Source organism: Tursiops truncatus, chromosome 5 (genome assembly GCF_011762595.2).
Source record: "Tursiops truncatus isolate mTurTru1 chromosome 5, mTurTru1.mat.Y, whole genome shotgun sequence".
Classification (NCBI taxonomy): Eukaryota; Metazoa; Chordata; class Mammalia; order Artiodactyla; family Delphinidae; genus Tursiops; species Tursiops truncatus.
In genome coordinates, this window is record NC_047038.1 from 44,740,691 (window position 1) to 44,753,201 (window position 12,511).

At 37.4% G+C, this 12,511-nt stretch overlaps 1 protein-coding gene across 1 annotated transcript in view; it reads left to right on the forward strand.

Annotated features, from left to right (window-relative positions):
- NCAPG (non-SMC condensin I complex subunit G) overlaps positions 1-12,511 on the forward strand; it is a 46,218-nt gene that overhangs the window by 988 nt on the left and 32,719 nt on the right. The window contains exons 2-7 of the mRNA XM_019928433.3: positions 135-338; positions 851-1,079; positions 2,839-2,984; positions 10,397-10,481; positions 11,491-11,683; positions 12,148-12,297. Coding sequence (XP_019783992.2) covers positions 135-338; positions 851-1,079; positions 2,839-2,984; positions 10,397-10,481; positions 11,491-11,683; positions 12,148-12,297 — 1,007 coding nt within the window. The remainder of the gene's footprint in view (positions 1-134; positions 339-850; positions 1,080-2,838; positions 2,985-10,396; positions 10,482-11,490; positions 11,684-12,147; positions 12,298-12,511) is intronic.

The following is a 12,511-nucleotide window of genomic DNA, read 5'->3' on the forward strand; positions in this document are numbered from 1 at the left end:
GGATAATTGAGAGTTTACTAAATAATGATTTTAGTTTGTTTGCGTTAGGGCTGGTGTTTTCAGTGTCTTAGAGTAATGTTGAGAAAAAAGGATTTTATCCCTGCAGTTTGTGAAGGGTTTCTTTTCTCTTTCAGGTGGATGACAAAACAGGTTTTTATGAGGAGTTTGTTAATTACCTTAAATATGCTATGGTGGTCTATAAACGAGAACCAGCTGTGGAGAGGATAATAGAATTTGCAGCAAAGTTTGTTACTTCATTTCACCAATCAGATATGGAAGATGATGAAGAAGAGGAAGATGGTGGCATTTTAAATTATTTGTTGACTTTTCTATTAAAGGTATACGAAAACTAGAATTTCGAGGGAATATTGTAGAAAATTTTACTATTTTAAATGGGCCATGGGAGTTTGTATATCTTAGAGAATGAATATCTGGTAATTGAGAAAATGTCTGAACGAATCTGCCTTTTATAGGAAATATTAGAACTGTCATTAAGATTAAAAAGTGAACTTTTAAAAACTCCAGCATGAAATTTTTAATGACCATTCTAAACCAGTTCTTACATACATTTGTTTGAAATGGGTTCTCTAGTTCAGAAGTAAAGAGTTCCTCCGGAGAGGAATATGCTCTTGTAATTTAGCAGATACTTTAGACTGTGTATTTTGAGATTTTTATGTTATGTAATGTGTATTTAGCATGTATATATGGATCAAGGTAGCATTATAGTTTTTCTGCAAGGAATGAATTATTGCTATAAATTCTTGAATTCTAAACATAGAATTCAAATGGTATGTCATTATTTAGTAATGGTATGTGACTTGGAATAAATTTTGTTTTGTTTCTGTTTTAGTCTCATGAAGCAAACAGCAATGCAGTTAGATTTAGAGTGTGCCAGCTCATAAACAAGCTCTTGGGAAATATGCCAGAAAATGCCCAGATTGATGATGATTTGTTTGATAAAATTAATGAAGCCATGCTTATTAGATTGAAAGATAAAATTCCAAATGTAAGGATACAGGCAGTTCTTGCTCTTTCACGCCTTCAGGATCCCAAAGATGATGAATGCCTGGTGGTTAATGGTATGTATAGCTCCTTAAATCCTTTTTCAGTTTCACTGACTTTGTTAAATTCTCAGCAGATGAATTTTCTTATTATGAAATATTATGGAAGAGCATAGTTTATATACACACACACACATACATGTATGTAAAATATATGATTAAAAAAAAATACCCAAGTAGCCACCATCCAACCTAAAAATAAATAGAGCATCATCAATACCTCTGAAGCCTATCTTACGTCCCTTTCTAGTTATATTACTCTCCCTCTGAATTAACGAATATCTTGAATTTTGGGTTCCCTTTTGTTTGTTTGTTTAAACAGTTAACCACATGTATATACTTCTAAATAATGTTTAAGTTTTGCGTATCATTTTGTATGTTTTGTGGATCATACTATATTTTTCTGTGCTCTCAACATTATTTCTCATTGTAACATTCATCCATGTTGATACATTACTGATATACGGTTCTATTGTATGAATGTAAGACAATTTTATTATTTCTATTATTGATGGACCTTCTAGTTGTTTCCAGTTATTTTCCTCTTAAAATACAGTGTCGTTGCTATGAACTTTCTTACACAGTACATGGCTTCTGGTGCACAGTTTTTCTAGGATATGTACCTAAGGGTGGACTTGTTGGGATATGTGCATTCAGCTTTATTAGATGAGGTACAAGTGTTCTACAAAACATTTATCAATTTATATTTCCAATAACAGTGCATAAACTTGTTCATTGAGCCATATCCTCTCTAGTGTTTGGTACTGTCAGATTTTTAAATTTTTGTTAATCAGGTTGTGTGTATCATATGTCATTGTTATGCATCTTTTCATATATTTAGCAGCCAATTTTGTTTCGTCTGTATAATGCCTATTAACGTGTTCTCATTTTTCTATTGGTTTGTCTTATTAATTGGAGTTCTTTATATATTCTGAAGGGAAATTCTTGGGTTATATGAATTGTTAGATCTTCCTGATTTCGATGGATTATTTCACTGTCTTCACTATGTCTTTTTTGGGGCAGAAATTCCTAATGTCAGAATTACCAGTCTCTTCCTGTATGATTTGCACTTTCTTTTATTTAAGAAATCTTTCTCTACCTCTGGGCTCATAAAGATAGTCATATTCCAGTTTTCCATATATGCCTAGGTTTATTTTGGGAACTCTTCTGGTTTGTTTTTCTCTTTGTCCCTGTTACTACCTTTATAATTTTGATAACTGGTGGTAGTTGATATTTTTTGGTGTTAAATGAGGGGCATAATAATATGTGAAACATATATGTTTAGTAGTCAACATATACTTGATTATAAAGCATGGGAAAATCTGAGAAATAGAGGTGAATAAATATTTAAATACAGGAAATGAGTTTTGTTCAATGATAAGATCAGAAGTTATTTCTTTTTAGGATTCATTAAAAATCAAAATACTGAGCTCTTTATAAAGCCATATCCGTTTAAAATAAACTGGCTTCCATCCTAGACTTGTTTCTAAATCTTAAAGAGTAGCAAAGACATAATCTGAATGATGGATTTGCCATGATCTTTAGGGTTATTTATTTTCAGTTTTAGCCTTCCTGCCTAGTCCATTGACTAATTTCTAATTCTGTCCTTTTTAAGGGATGTTGGCAGAAAAAAATCTTCAGCTAAAATTAAATGTGTAAGACTAAAAAATGATTTTTATCATTTTAAAGATTAAATATCAAAATGTGGGTTATCTATGACTATGGCTAACTAAATAATATGTTGTTAGCGTACTAAAATGTATTGCTCTATTTTTAGCATATGCTACTTTGATTGAAAATGATTCAAATCCAGAAGTTAGGCGGGCAGTGTTATCATGTATTGCGCCATCAGCAAAGACTTTGCCAAAAATTGTAGGGCGCACCAAGGATGTGAAAGAGGCTGTCAGAAAGCTGGCTTATCAGGTAAATAAGTCCAATATCTTATATAGACATGTTCTTAAAAGACAAGAAGCTGTATTCTTAAAATACTTTTTTTTTTGGAGTATAATTATTGGAGTATAATTGGAGTATAATTGCTTGACAATGGTGTGTTAGTTTCTGCTTTATAACAAAGTGAATCAGTTATACATATACATATGTTCCCATATCTCTTCCCTCTTGTGTCTCCCTCCCTCCCACCCTCCCTATCCCACCCCTCTAGGTGGTCACAAAGCACCGAGTTGATCTCCCTGTGCTATGCGGCTGCTTCCCACTAGCTATCTATTTTACATTTGGTAATGTATATATGTCCATGCCACTCTCTCGCTTTGTCACAGCTTACCCTTCCCCATCCCCATATCCTCAAGTCCATTCTCTAGTAGGTCTGTGTCTTTATTCCTCTCTTACCCCTAGGTTCTTCATGACATTTTCTTTTTCTTAAGTTCCATATATATATGTCAACATACGGTTATCTGTCTTTCTCCCTCTGACTTACTTCACTCTGTATGACAGACTCTACGTCCATCCACCTCATTACAAATCACTCAATTCCATTTCTTTTTATGGCTGAGTAATATTCCATTGTATACATGTGCCACATCATCTTTGTGCATACATCCGATAATGGACACTTAGGTTGTTTCCATCTCCTGGCTGTTGTAAGTAGAGCTGCAGTGAACATTTTGGTACATGACTCTTTTTGAATTATGGTTTTCTCAGGGTATATGCCCAGTAGTGGGATTGCTGGGTCATATGGTAGTTCTATTTGTAGTTTTTTAAGAAACCTCCATACTGTTCTCCACAGTGGCTGTACCAATTCACATTCCCACCAGCAGTGCAAGAGGGTTCCTTTTTCTCCACACCCTCTCCAGCATTTATTGTTTCTAGATTTTTTGATGATGGCCATTCTGACTGGTGTGAGATGATATCTCACTGTAGTTTTGATTTGCATTTCTCTAATGATTAATGATGTTGAGCATTCTTTCATGTGTTTGTTGGCAGTCTGTATATCTTCTTTGGAGAAATGTCTATTTAGGTTTTCCGCCCATTTTTGGATTGGGTTGTTTGTTTTTTTGTTATTGAGCAGCATGAGCTGCTTGTAAATTTTGGAGATTAATCCTTTGTCAGTTGCTTCATTTGCAAATATTTTCTCCCATTCTGAGGGTTGTCTTTTCATCTTGTTTATGGTTTCCTTTGCTGTGCAAAAGCTTTGAAGTTTCATTAGGTCCCATTTGTTTATTTTTGTTTTTATTTCCATTTCCTAGGAGGTGGATCAAAAAGGATCTTGCTGTGATTTATGTCATAGAGTGTTCTGCCTATGTTTTCCTCTAAGAGTTTTATAGTGTCTGGCCTTACATTTAGGTCTTTAATCCATTTTGAGCTTATTTTTGTGTATGGTGTTAGGGAGTGTTCTAATCTCATACTTTTACGTGTACCTGTCCATTTTTCCCAGCACCACTTATTGAAGAGGCTGTCCTTTCTCCACTGTACATTCCTGCCTTCTTTATCAAAGACAAGGTGACCATATGTGTGTGGGTTTATTTCTGGGCTTTCTATCCTGTTACATTGATCTATATTTCTGTTTCTGTGCCAGTACCATACTGTCTTGATTACTGTAGCTTTGTAGTATAGTCTGAAGTCAGGGAGCCTGATTTCTCCAGATCCGTTTCTCGTTCTCAAGATTGCTTTGGCTATTCGGGGTCTTTTGTGTTTCCATACAAATTGTGAAATTTTTTGTTCTAGTTCTGTGAAAAATGCCAGTGGTAATTTGATAGGGACTGCATTGAATCTGTAGATTGCTTTGGGTAGTAGAGTCATTTTCACAATGTTGGTTCTTCCAATCCAAGAACATGGTATATCTCTCCATCTATTTGTATCATCTTTAATTTCTTTCAACAGTGTCTTTTAATTTTCTGCATACAGGTCTTTTGTCTCCTTAGGTAGGTTTACTCCTAGGTATTTTATTCTTTTTGTTGCAATGGTAAATGGGGTGTTTTCTTGATTTCACTTTCAGATTTTTCATCATTAGTGTATAGGAATGCCAGAGATTTCTGTGAATTAATTTTGTATCCTGCTACATTACCAAATTCATTGATTAGTTCTAGTAGTTTTCTGGTAGCATCTTTAGGATTCTCTATGTATAGTATCATGTCATCTGCAAACAGTGACAGCTTTACTTCTTCTTTTCCGATTTGGATTCCTTTTATTTCCTTTTCTTCTCTCATTGCTGTGGCTAAAACTTCCAAAACTATGTTGAATAAGAGTGGTGAGAAGGGCAACCTTGTCTTGTTCCTGATCTTAGTGGAAATGCTTTCAGTTTTTCACCATTGAGGACGATGTTGGCTGTTGGTTTGTCATATATGGCCTTTATTATGTTGAGGAAAATTCCCTCTATGCCTACTTTCTGCAGGGTTTTTATCATAAATGGGTGTTGAATTTTGTTGAAAGCTTTCTCTGCATCTATTGAGATGATCCTATGGTTTTTCTCCTTCAGTTTGTTAATATGGTGTATCACATTGATTGATCTGCGTATATTGAAGAATCCTTGCATTCCTGGAATAAACCCCACTTGATCATGGTGTATGATCCTTCTAATGTGCTGTTGGATTCTGTTTGCTAGTATTTTGTTGAGGATTTCTGCATCTATGTTCATCAGTGATATTGGCCTGTAGTTTTCTTTCTTTGTGACATCCTTGTCCGGTTTTGGTATCAGGGTGATGGTGGCCTTGTAGAATGAGTTTGGGAGTGTTCCTCCCTCTGCTATATTTTGGAAGAGTTTGAGAACGATAGGTGTTAGCTCTCCTCTAAATGTTTGATAGAATTCGCCTGTGAAGCCATCTGGTCCTGGACTTTAGTTTGTTGGAAGATTTTTAATCACACTTTCAATTTCAGTGCTTGTGATTGGTCTGTTCATATTTTCTATTTCTTCCTGGTTCAGTCTTGGAGGTTGTGCATTTCTAAGAATTTGTCTATTTCTTCCAGGTTGTCCATTTTATTGGCATAGAGTTGCTTGTAGTAATGTCTTATGATCTTTTATATTTCTGCAGTGTAAGTTTTACTTCTCCTTTTTCATTCCTAATTCTATTGATTTGAGTCTTCTCCCCTTTTTTCTTGATGAGTCTGGCTAATGGTTTATCAATTTTGTTTGTCTTCCCAAAGAACCGGCTTTTAGTTTTATTGATCTTTGTTATCGTTTCCTTCATTTCTTTTTCATTTATTTCTGATCTGATCTTTATGATTTCTTTCCTTCTGCTAACTTTGGGGTTTTTTTGTTCTTCTTTCTCTAGTTGCTTTAGGTGCAAGGTTAGGTTGTTTATTCGAGATGTTTCCTGTTTCTTATGGTAGGGTTGTATTGCTATGAATTTCCCTCTTAGAACTGCTTTTGCTGCATCTCATAGGTTTTGAGTCATCATGTCTCCATTGTCATTTGTTTCTAGGTATTTTTTGATTTCCTCTTTGATTACTTCAGTGATCACTTCGTTATTAAGTAGTGTATTGTTTAGCCTCCATGTGTTTATATTTTTTACAGATCTTTTCCTGTAATTGATATCTAGTCTCATAGCATTGTGGTTGGAAAAGATACTTGATACAATTTCAATTTTCTTAAATTTACCAAGGCTTGATTTGTGACCCAAGATATGATCTATCCTGGAGAATGTTCCATGAGCACTTGAGAAAAATGTGTATTCTGTTGTTTTTGGATGGAATGTCCTATAAATTATCAATTAAGTCCATTTGTTTAATGTATCATTTAAAGCTTGTGTTTCCTTATTTATTTTCATTTTGGGTGATCTGTCCATTGGTGAAAGTGGGGTGTTAAAGTACCCTACTATGATTGTGTTACTGTCGATTTCCCCTTTTATGGCTGTTAGTATTTGCCTTATGCATGGAGGTGCTCCTATGTTGGGTGCATAAATATTTACAATTGTTATATTTTCTTCTTGGATTGCTCCCTTGATCATTATGTAGCGTCCTTCTTTGTCTCTTCTAATAGTCTTTATTTTAAAGTCTATTTTGTCTGATATGAGAATTTCTACTCCAGCTTTCTTCTGATTTCCATTTGCACGGAATACCTTTCTCTATCCCCTCACTTTCAGTCTGTATGTGTCCCTAGGTCTGAAGTGGGTCTCTTGTAGACAGCATATATATGGGTCTTGTTTTTGTATCCATTCAGCCAGTCTGTGTCTTTTGGTGGGAGCATTTAATCCATTTACATTTAAGGTAATTAACGATATGTATGTTCCTGTTCTTATTTTCTTAATTGTTTTGGGTTTGTTATTGTAGGTCTTTTCCTTCTCTTGTGTTTCTTGCCCAGAGAAGGTCCTTTAGCATTTGTTGTAAAGCTGGTTTGGCGGTGCTGAACTCTGTCAGCTTTTGCTTGTCTGTAAAGGTTTTAATTTCTCCATCAAATCTGAGTGAGATCCTTGCTGGTTAGTGTAATCTTGGTTGTAGGTTTTTCTCTTTCATCACTTTAAATATGTCTTGCCAGTCCCTTCTGGCTTGCAGAGTTTCTGCTGTAAGATCAGCTCTTAACCTTACGGGGATTCCCTTGTGTGTTATTTGTTGTTTTTCCCTTGCTGCTTTTAATATGTTTTCTTTGTATTTTATTTTTGACAGTTTGATTAATTTGTGTCTTGGCGTGTTTCTCCTTGGATTTACCCTGTATGGCACTCTCTGTGCTTCCTGGACTTGACTATTTCCTTTCCCATATTAGGGAAGTTTTCAACTATAATCTCTTCAAATATTTTCTCGTCCCTTTCTTTTTCTCTTCTTCTGCTGGAACCCCTGTGATTTGAATGTTGGTGCGTTTAATATTGTCCCAGAGGTCTCTGAGACTGTCCTCAGTTCTTTTCATTCTTTTTTCTCTATTCTGCTCTGCAGTAGTTATTTCCACTGTTTTATCTTCCTGGTCACTTATCCGTTCTTCTGCCTCAGTTTTTCTGCTATTGATCCCTTCTAGAGTATTTTTAATTTCATTTATTGTGTTGTTCATCGTTGCTTGTTTCATCTTTAGTTCTTCTACGTCCTTGTTAAATGTTTCTTGCATTTTCTCTATTCCATTTCCAAGATTTTGGATCATCTTTACTATCATTATTCTGAATTCTTTTTCAGGTAGACTGCCTATTTCCTCTTCATTTGTTAGGTCTGGTGGGTTTTTATCTTGCTCCTTCATCTGCTGTGTGTTTTTCTGTATTCTCATTTTGCTTATCTTACTGTGTTTGGGGTCTCCTTTTTGCAGGCTGCAGGTTCATAGTTCCCGTTGTTTTTGGTGTCTGTCCCCAGTGGCTGAAGTTGGTTCATTGGGTTTTGTAGGCTTCCTGGTGGAGGGGACTAGTGCCTGTGTTCTGGTGAATGAGGCTGGATCTTGTCTTTCTGGTGGGCAGGTCCACGTCTGGTGGTGTGTTTTGGGGTGTCTGTGGACTTCTTATGATTTTAGGCAGCCTCTCTGCTAATGGGTGGGGTTGTGTTCCTGTCTTGCTAGTTGTTTGGCATAGGGTGTCCAGCACTGTAGCTTGCTGGTCTTTGAGTGAAGCTGGGTGTTGGTGTTGAGATGGAGATCCCTGGGAGATTTTCGCCATTTGATATTACGTGGAGCTGGGAGGTCTCTTGTGGACCAGTGTCCTGAAGTTGGCTCTCCCACCTCAGAGGCACAGCACTGACTCCTGGCTGCAGCACCAAGAGCCTTTCATCCACACAGCTCAGAATAAAAGGGAGAAAAAGTAGAAAGAAAGAAAGAGGATAAAAGAAAATAAAATAAAGTAAGATAAAATAAAATAAAGCTATTAAAATAAATAATTATTAAAAAAAAATTTTTAAAAAGAAAAAAAAAAAACGGACTGATAGAACCATAGGATAAATGGTGAAAGCAAACCTATACAGACAAAATCTCACACAGAAGCATACACATACACACTCACAAAAAGAGGAAAAGGGGAAAAAATAATAAATCTTGGCCTCAAAGGCCACCTCCTCAATTTGGGATGATTCGTTGTCTATTCAGGTATTCCACAGATGCAGGGTACATCAAGTTGATTGTGGAGATTTAATCCCTGCTCCTGAGGGTGCTGGGAGAGATTTACCTTTCTCTTTGTTTGCACAGCTCCCAGGGCTCAGCTGTGGATTTGGCCCCGCCTCTCCATGTAGGTCGCTGGAGGGCGTCTGTTCTTCGCTCAGACAGGGGTTAAAGGAGCTGCTGATTCGGGGGCTCTGGCTCACTCAGGCCGGGGGGAGGGATCGGTATGGAGTGCGGGGCGAGCCTGCGGCGGCAGAGGCCAGCGTGACGTTGCACCAGCCTGAGGCGCGCCGTGCGTTCTCTTGGGGAAGTTGTCCCTGGATCACGGAACCCTGGTAGTGGCGGGCTGCACAGGCTCCCCGGAAGGGAAGGGAGGGTTGTATAGTGACCTGTGCTCGCACACAGGCTTCTTGGTGGCGGCAGCAGCAGCCGCCTTAGCGTCTCATGCCCATCTCTGGGGTCCGCGTTGTTAGCCGCGGCTCGCGCCCATCTCTGGCGCTCCTTTAAGCAGCATTCTTAATCCCCTCTCCCCGCGTACCAGGAAGCGAAGAGGGAAGAAAAAGTCTCTTGCCTCTTCGGCAGGTCCAGACTTTTCCCCGGACTCCCTTCCGGTTAGCCGTGGTGCACTAACCCCTGCAGGCTGCGTTCACGCCGCCAACCCCAGTCCTCTCCCTGCGCTCCGACCGAAGTCCGAGTCTCAGCTTCCAGCCCTGGCCCCGGCGGGTGAGCAGACAAGACTCTTGGGCTAGTGAGTGCCGGTGAACACCGATCCTCTGTTCGGGAGTCTCTCCACTTTGCCCTCCGCACCCCTGTTGCTGTGCTCTCCTCCGTAGCTCCGAAGTTTCCCCCCTCCGCCACCCGCCGTCTCCGCCCGCAAAGGGGCTTCCTAGTGTGTGGAAGACTTTCCTCCTTCACAGCTCCCTCCCACTGATGCAGGTCCCGTCCCTATTCTTTTGTCTCTGTTTATTTTTTCTTTTGCTCTCCCCAGATACGTGGGGGAGTTTCTTGTCTTTTGGGAGGTCTGAGGTCTTCTGCCAGCGTTCAGTAGATGTTCTGTAGGAGTTGTTCCACGTGTAGATGTATTTCTGATGTATCTGTGGGGAAGTAGGTGATCTCTGCGTCTTACTCTTCCACCATCTTCCCTGCCGTAATCCCTCCTAAAATACTTTTGAAAAATATTTGGCACATAATAATTCAATTGAGATTTTTATGGACGGAGAGTGTAGATAATTTAGGTAGAATCTTATTGCATTAATGTGTTACCAGATATTAATTTTTTTGGAAATTCTGGATAATTTTCTTAGGTGAAGGAGATATTACTAGTTATAAAATACATAAATTATATTGAGTTTAATGGCCATTTTTTTATTATCATCTCTTTAAGGTTTTAGCTGAAAAGGTTCACATGAGAGCTATGTCCATTGCTCAGAGAGTAATGCTCCTTCAACAAGGTCTTAATGACAGATCAGGTAAGTTAGATATCATTATAGACAAAACATTAGTAGATTTTGAGGTTAGATTTAAAAGGTTTAGGAGAGTGTCCTAAATTAGGTCAGGTAAGCCTATCATTCCCACAGCCTGTCAAAGTTTATCTACGTGTATTGTATAGAATACATTTTCTAGGGTTAAAGGTCTTGGTACTTAGAAGTAGCAGTTTGTTTTAATTTTTCTGTGTTTTATGTGTGGAGAAACTAAAGCTTAAGGCTATAAAAATAACATCAGAAGTAGGGCAGGATCTCTTTTTCACCCCTTTCGCTTCCTTAAAAAAAAATGCTGTCTTATCCCTTTTGTGTATATCCTCCTATGAATGTGTTCTGTGTATCCGAAACAATTAGAAATGGTCAGACCAGTATAATTTTTCTAGTCCCCCCCACCTTTTCTCTTTGTTACAGCTGGAGAATCAACTTATAGCAATGATATGAAGAATGATATATTTTAAATTTCCAAACCCCATGAGAAGGTTAAGATGGCTTAATTTTGCTGTAGCAAGAAAACATGAGTTTGAAGGACTAATGACTAGGATGACTTTAAAAACTAAGAATAAGGTTTTTCAATCATATGCCTGTATGATTCACTACTGCACATATCAATCATGTAATAAATGGATGAAGTCAGGCAACAAGTAAAATAATAGGTATTATATATAGTCTAGACTAGTACCTGAAGCCCAGTGAACTCAGGGGAGAAGGAATGCAAAAATATTTTTGTAGGCCGTGGTAGTGGTTGTATATTTGGTTCTGACCTATTCCATTTTCATATGAAAGTGAGCATCACAGTGACTTTTCACTTTTTACAATATCATTGTACTTTTAAGTTTTTCTTTAGTATGCGTTGTTTTGCCTCTGTCTGGTCCCATTTTTCTAGTAAATGTCGACTTAGTTAACATTGATCTGATAAGAGTTAATTAAAACTGACAAAATATAGGAAATGGAAGCTAGAGGGAGACTTTGTTCACCTGTGTTTCAAATGACTTAACAGATGCTGTGAAACAAGCAGTGCAGAAGCATCTTCTCCAAGGCTGGTTACGTTTCACTGAAGGAAGTATATTAGAGTTGCTTCATCGGTTAGATGTGGAAAATTCTTCTGAAGTGGCAGTCTCTGTTCTCAATGCCTTATTTTCAGTGACTCCTCTTAATGAACTGGCAGAAATCTGTAAAAATAATGATGGCAGGTATGTAAAGTATTCATTATTTGAAATATGATACGGATGAACCTCTGCAATTAAAATTAGTCCTCTTCTGCATTACTTAAGATTGTATCAGTACTTTTTATCTACATGTCTTTTCTTTAGTCTGGTGGATGTCTTTTTTCCCTTTTTTTCCTCCTTGTGTTAGAACTCACTACTTTATCATAGACTACTTTAGCTGCGTTTTTTGTTTTGTTTTGTTACTTTGATTTTTGCATTAGCTTACCATGGAAAGTCCAACAGCATGGATCCCTATTGTGTTTGCTCATTTGATTTTCTTTTTTTCTCTTTTGGTTTAAATATTTTCATTCTCTTTTGTGTGGATAAGTTAATGACTCTGCAGTTAAAATGATGGTGGTTATAAATCAAGTCTGCTTATTCCCACTTTTCTACTCAGTTCATATTTTTACTGGATATTAAGATATATTCTGTCTCCCTTTTAAATGAAGGAAATTGATTCCAGCAGATACATTAACTCCTGAAATTGCTTTGTATTGGCGTGTCCTTTGTGAATATTTGAGATCAAAAGGAGATGAAGGTGAAGAATTTTTAGAGCAGATTTTGCCAGAGCCTGTAGTATATGCTGAGTATTTACTAAGGTAAAATTGTTTTCTTTGGTTTGGTATGTACTTGTGTTGTACTTGTGTTGTTGTGTGTATTAACTTTCCAGCCCCCTCCCTCAAAGCAATGCTTGATTGAGAATAAGTTGAAAACCATTTTTTTGGACAGGCAAGGATAAATAGGTATACACATTGAGTCTTTCTAAAGAATATCCTGTGCTGGTCAGTATACTGAAAGACCAAAGTCAATATG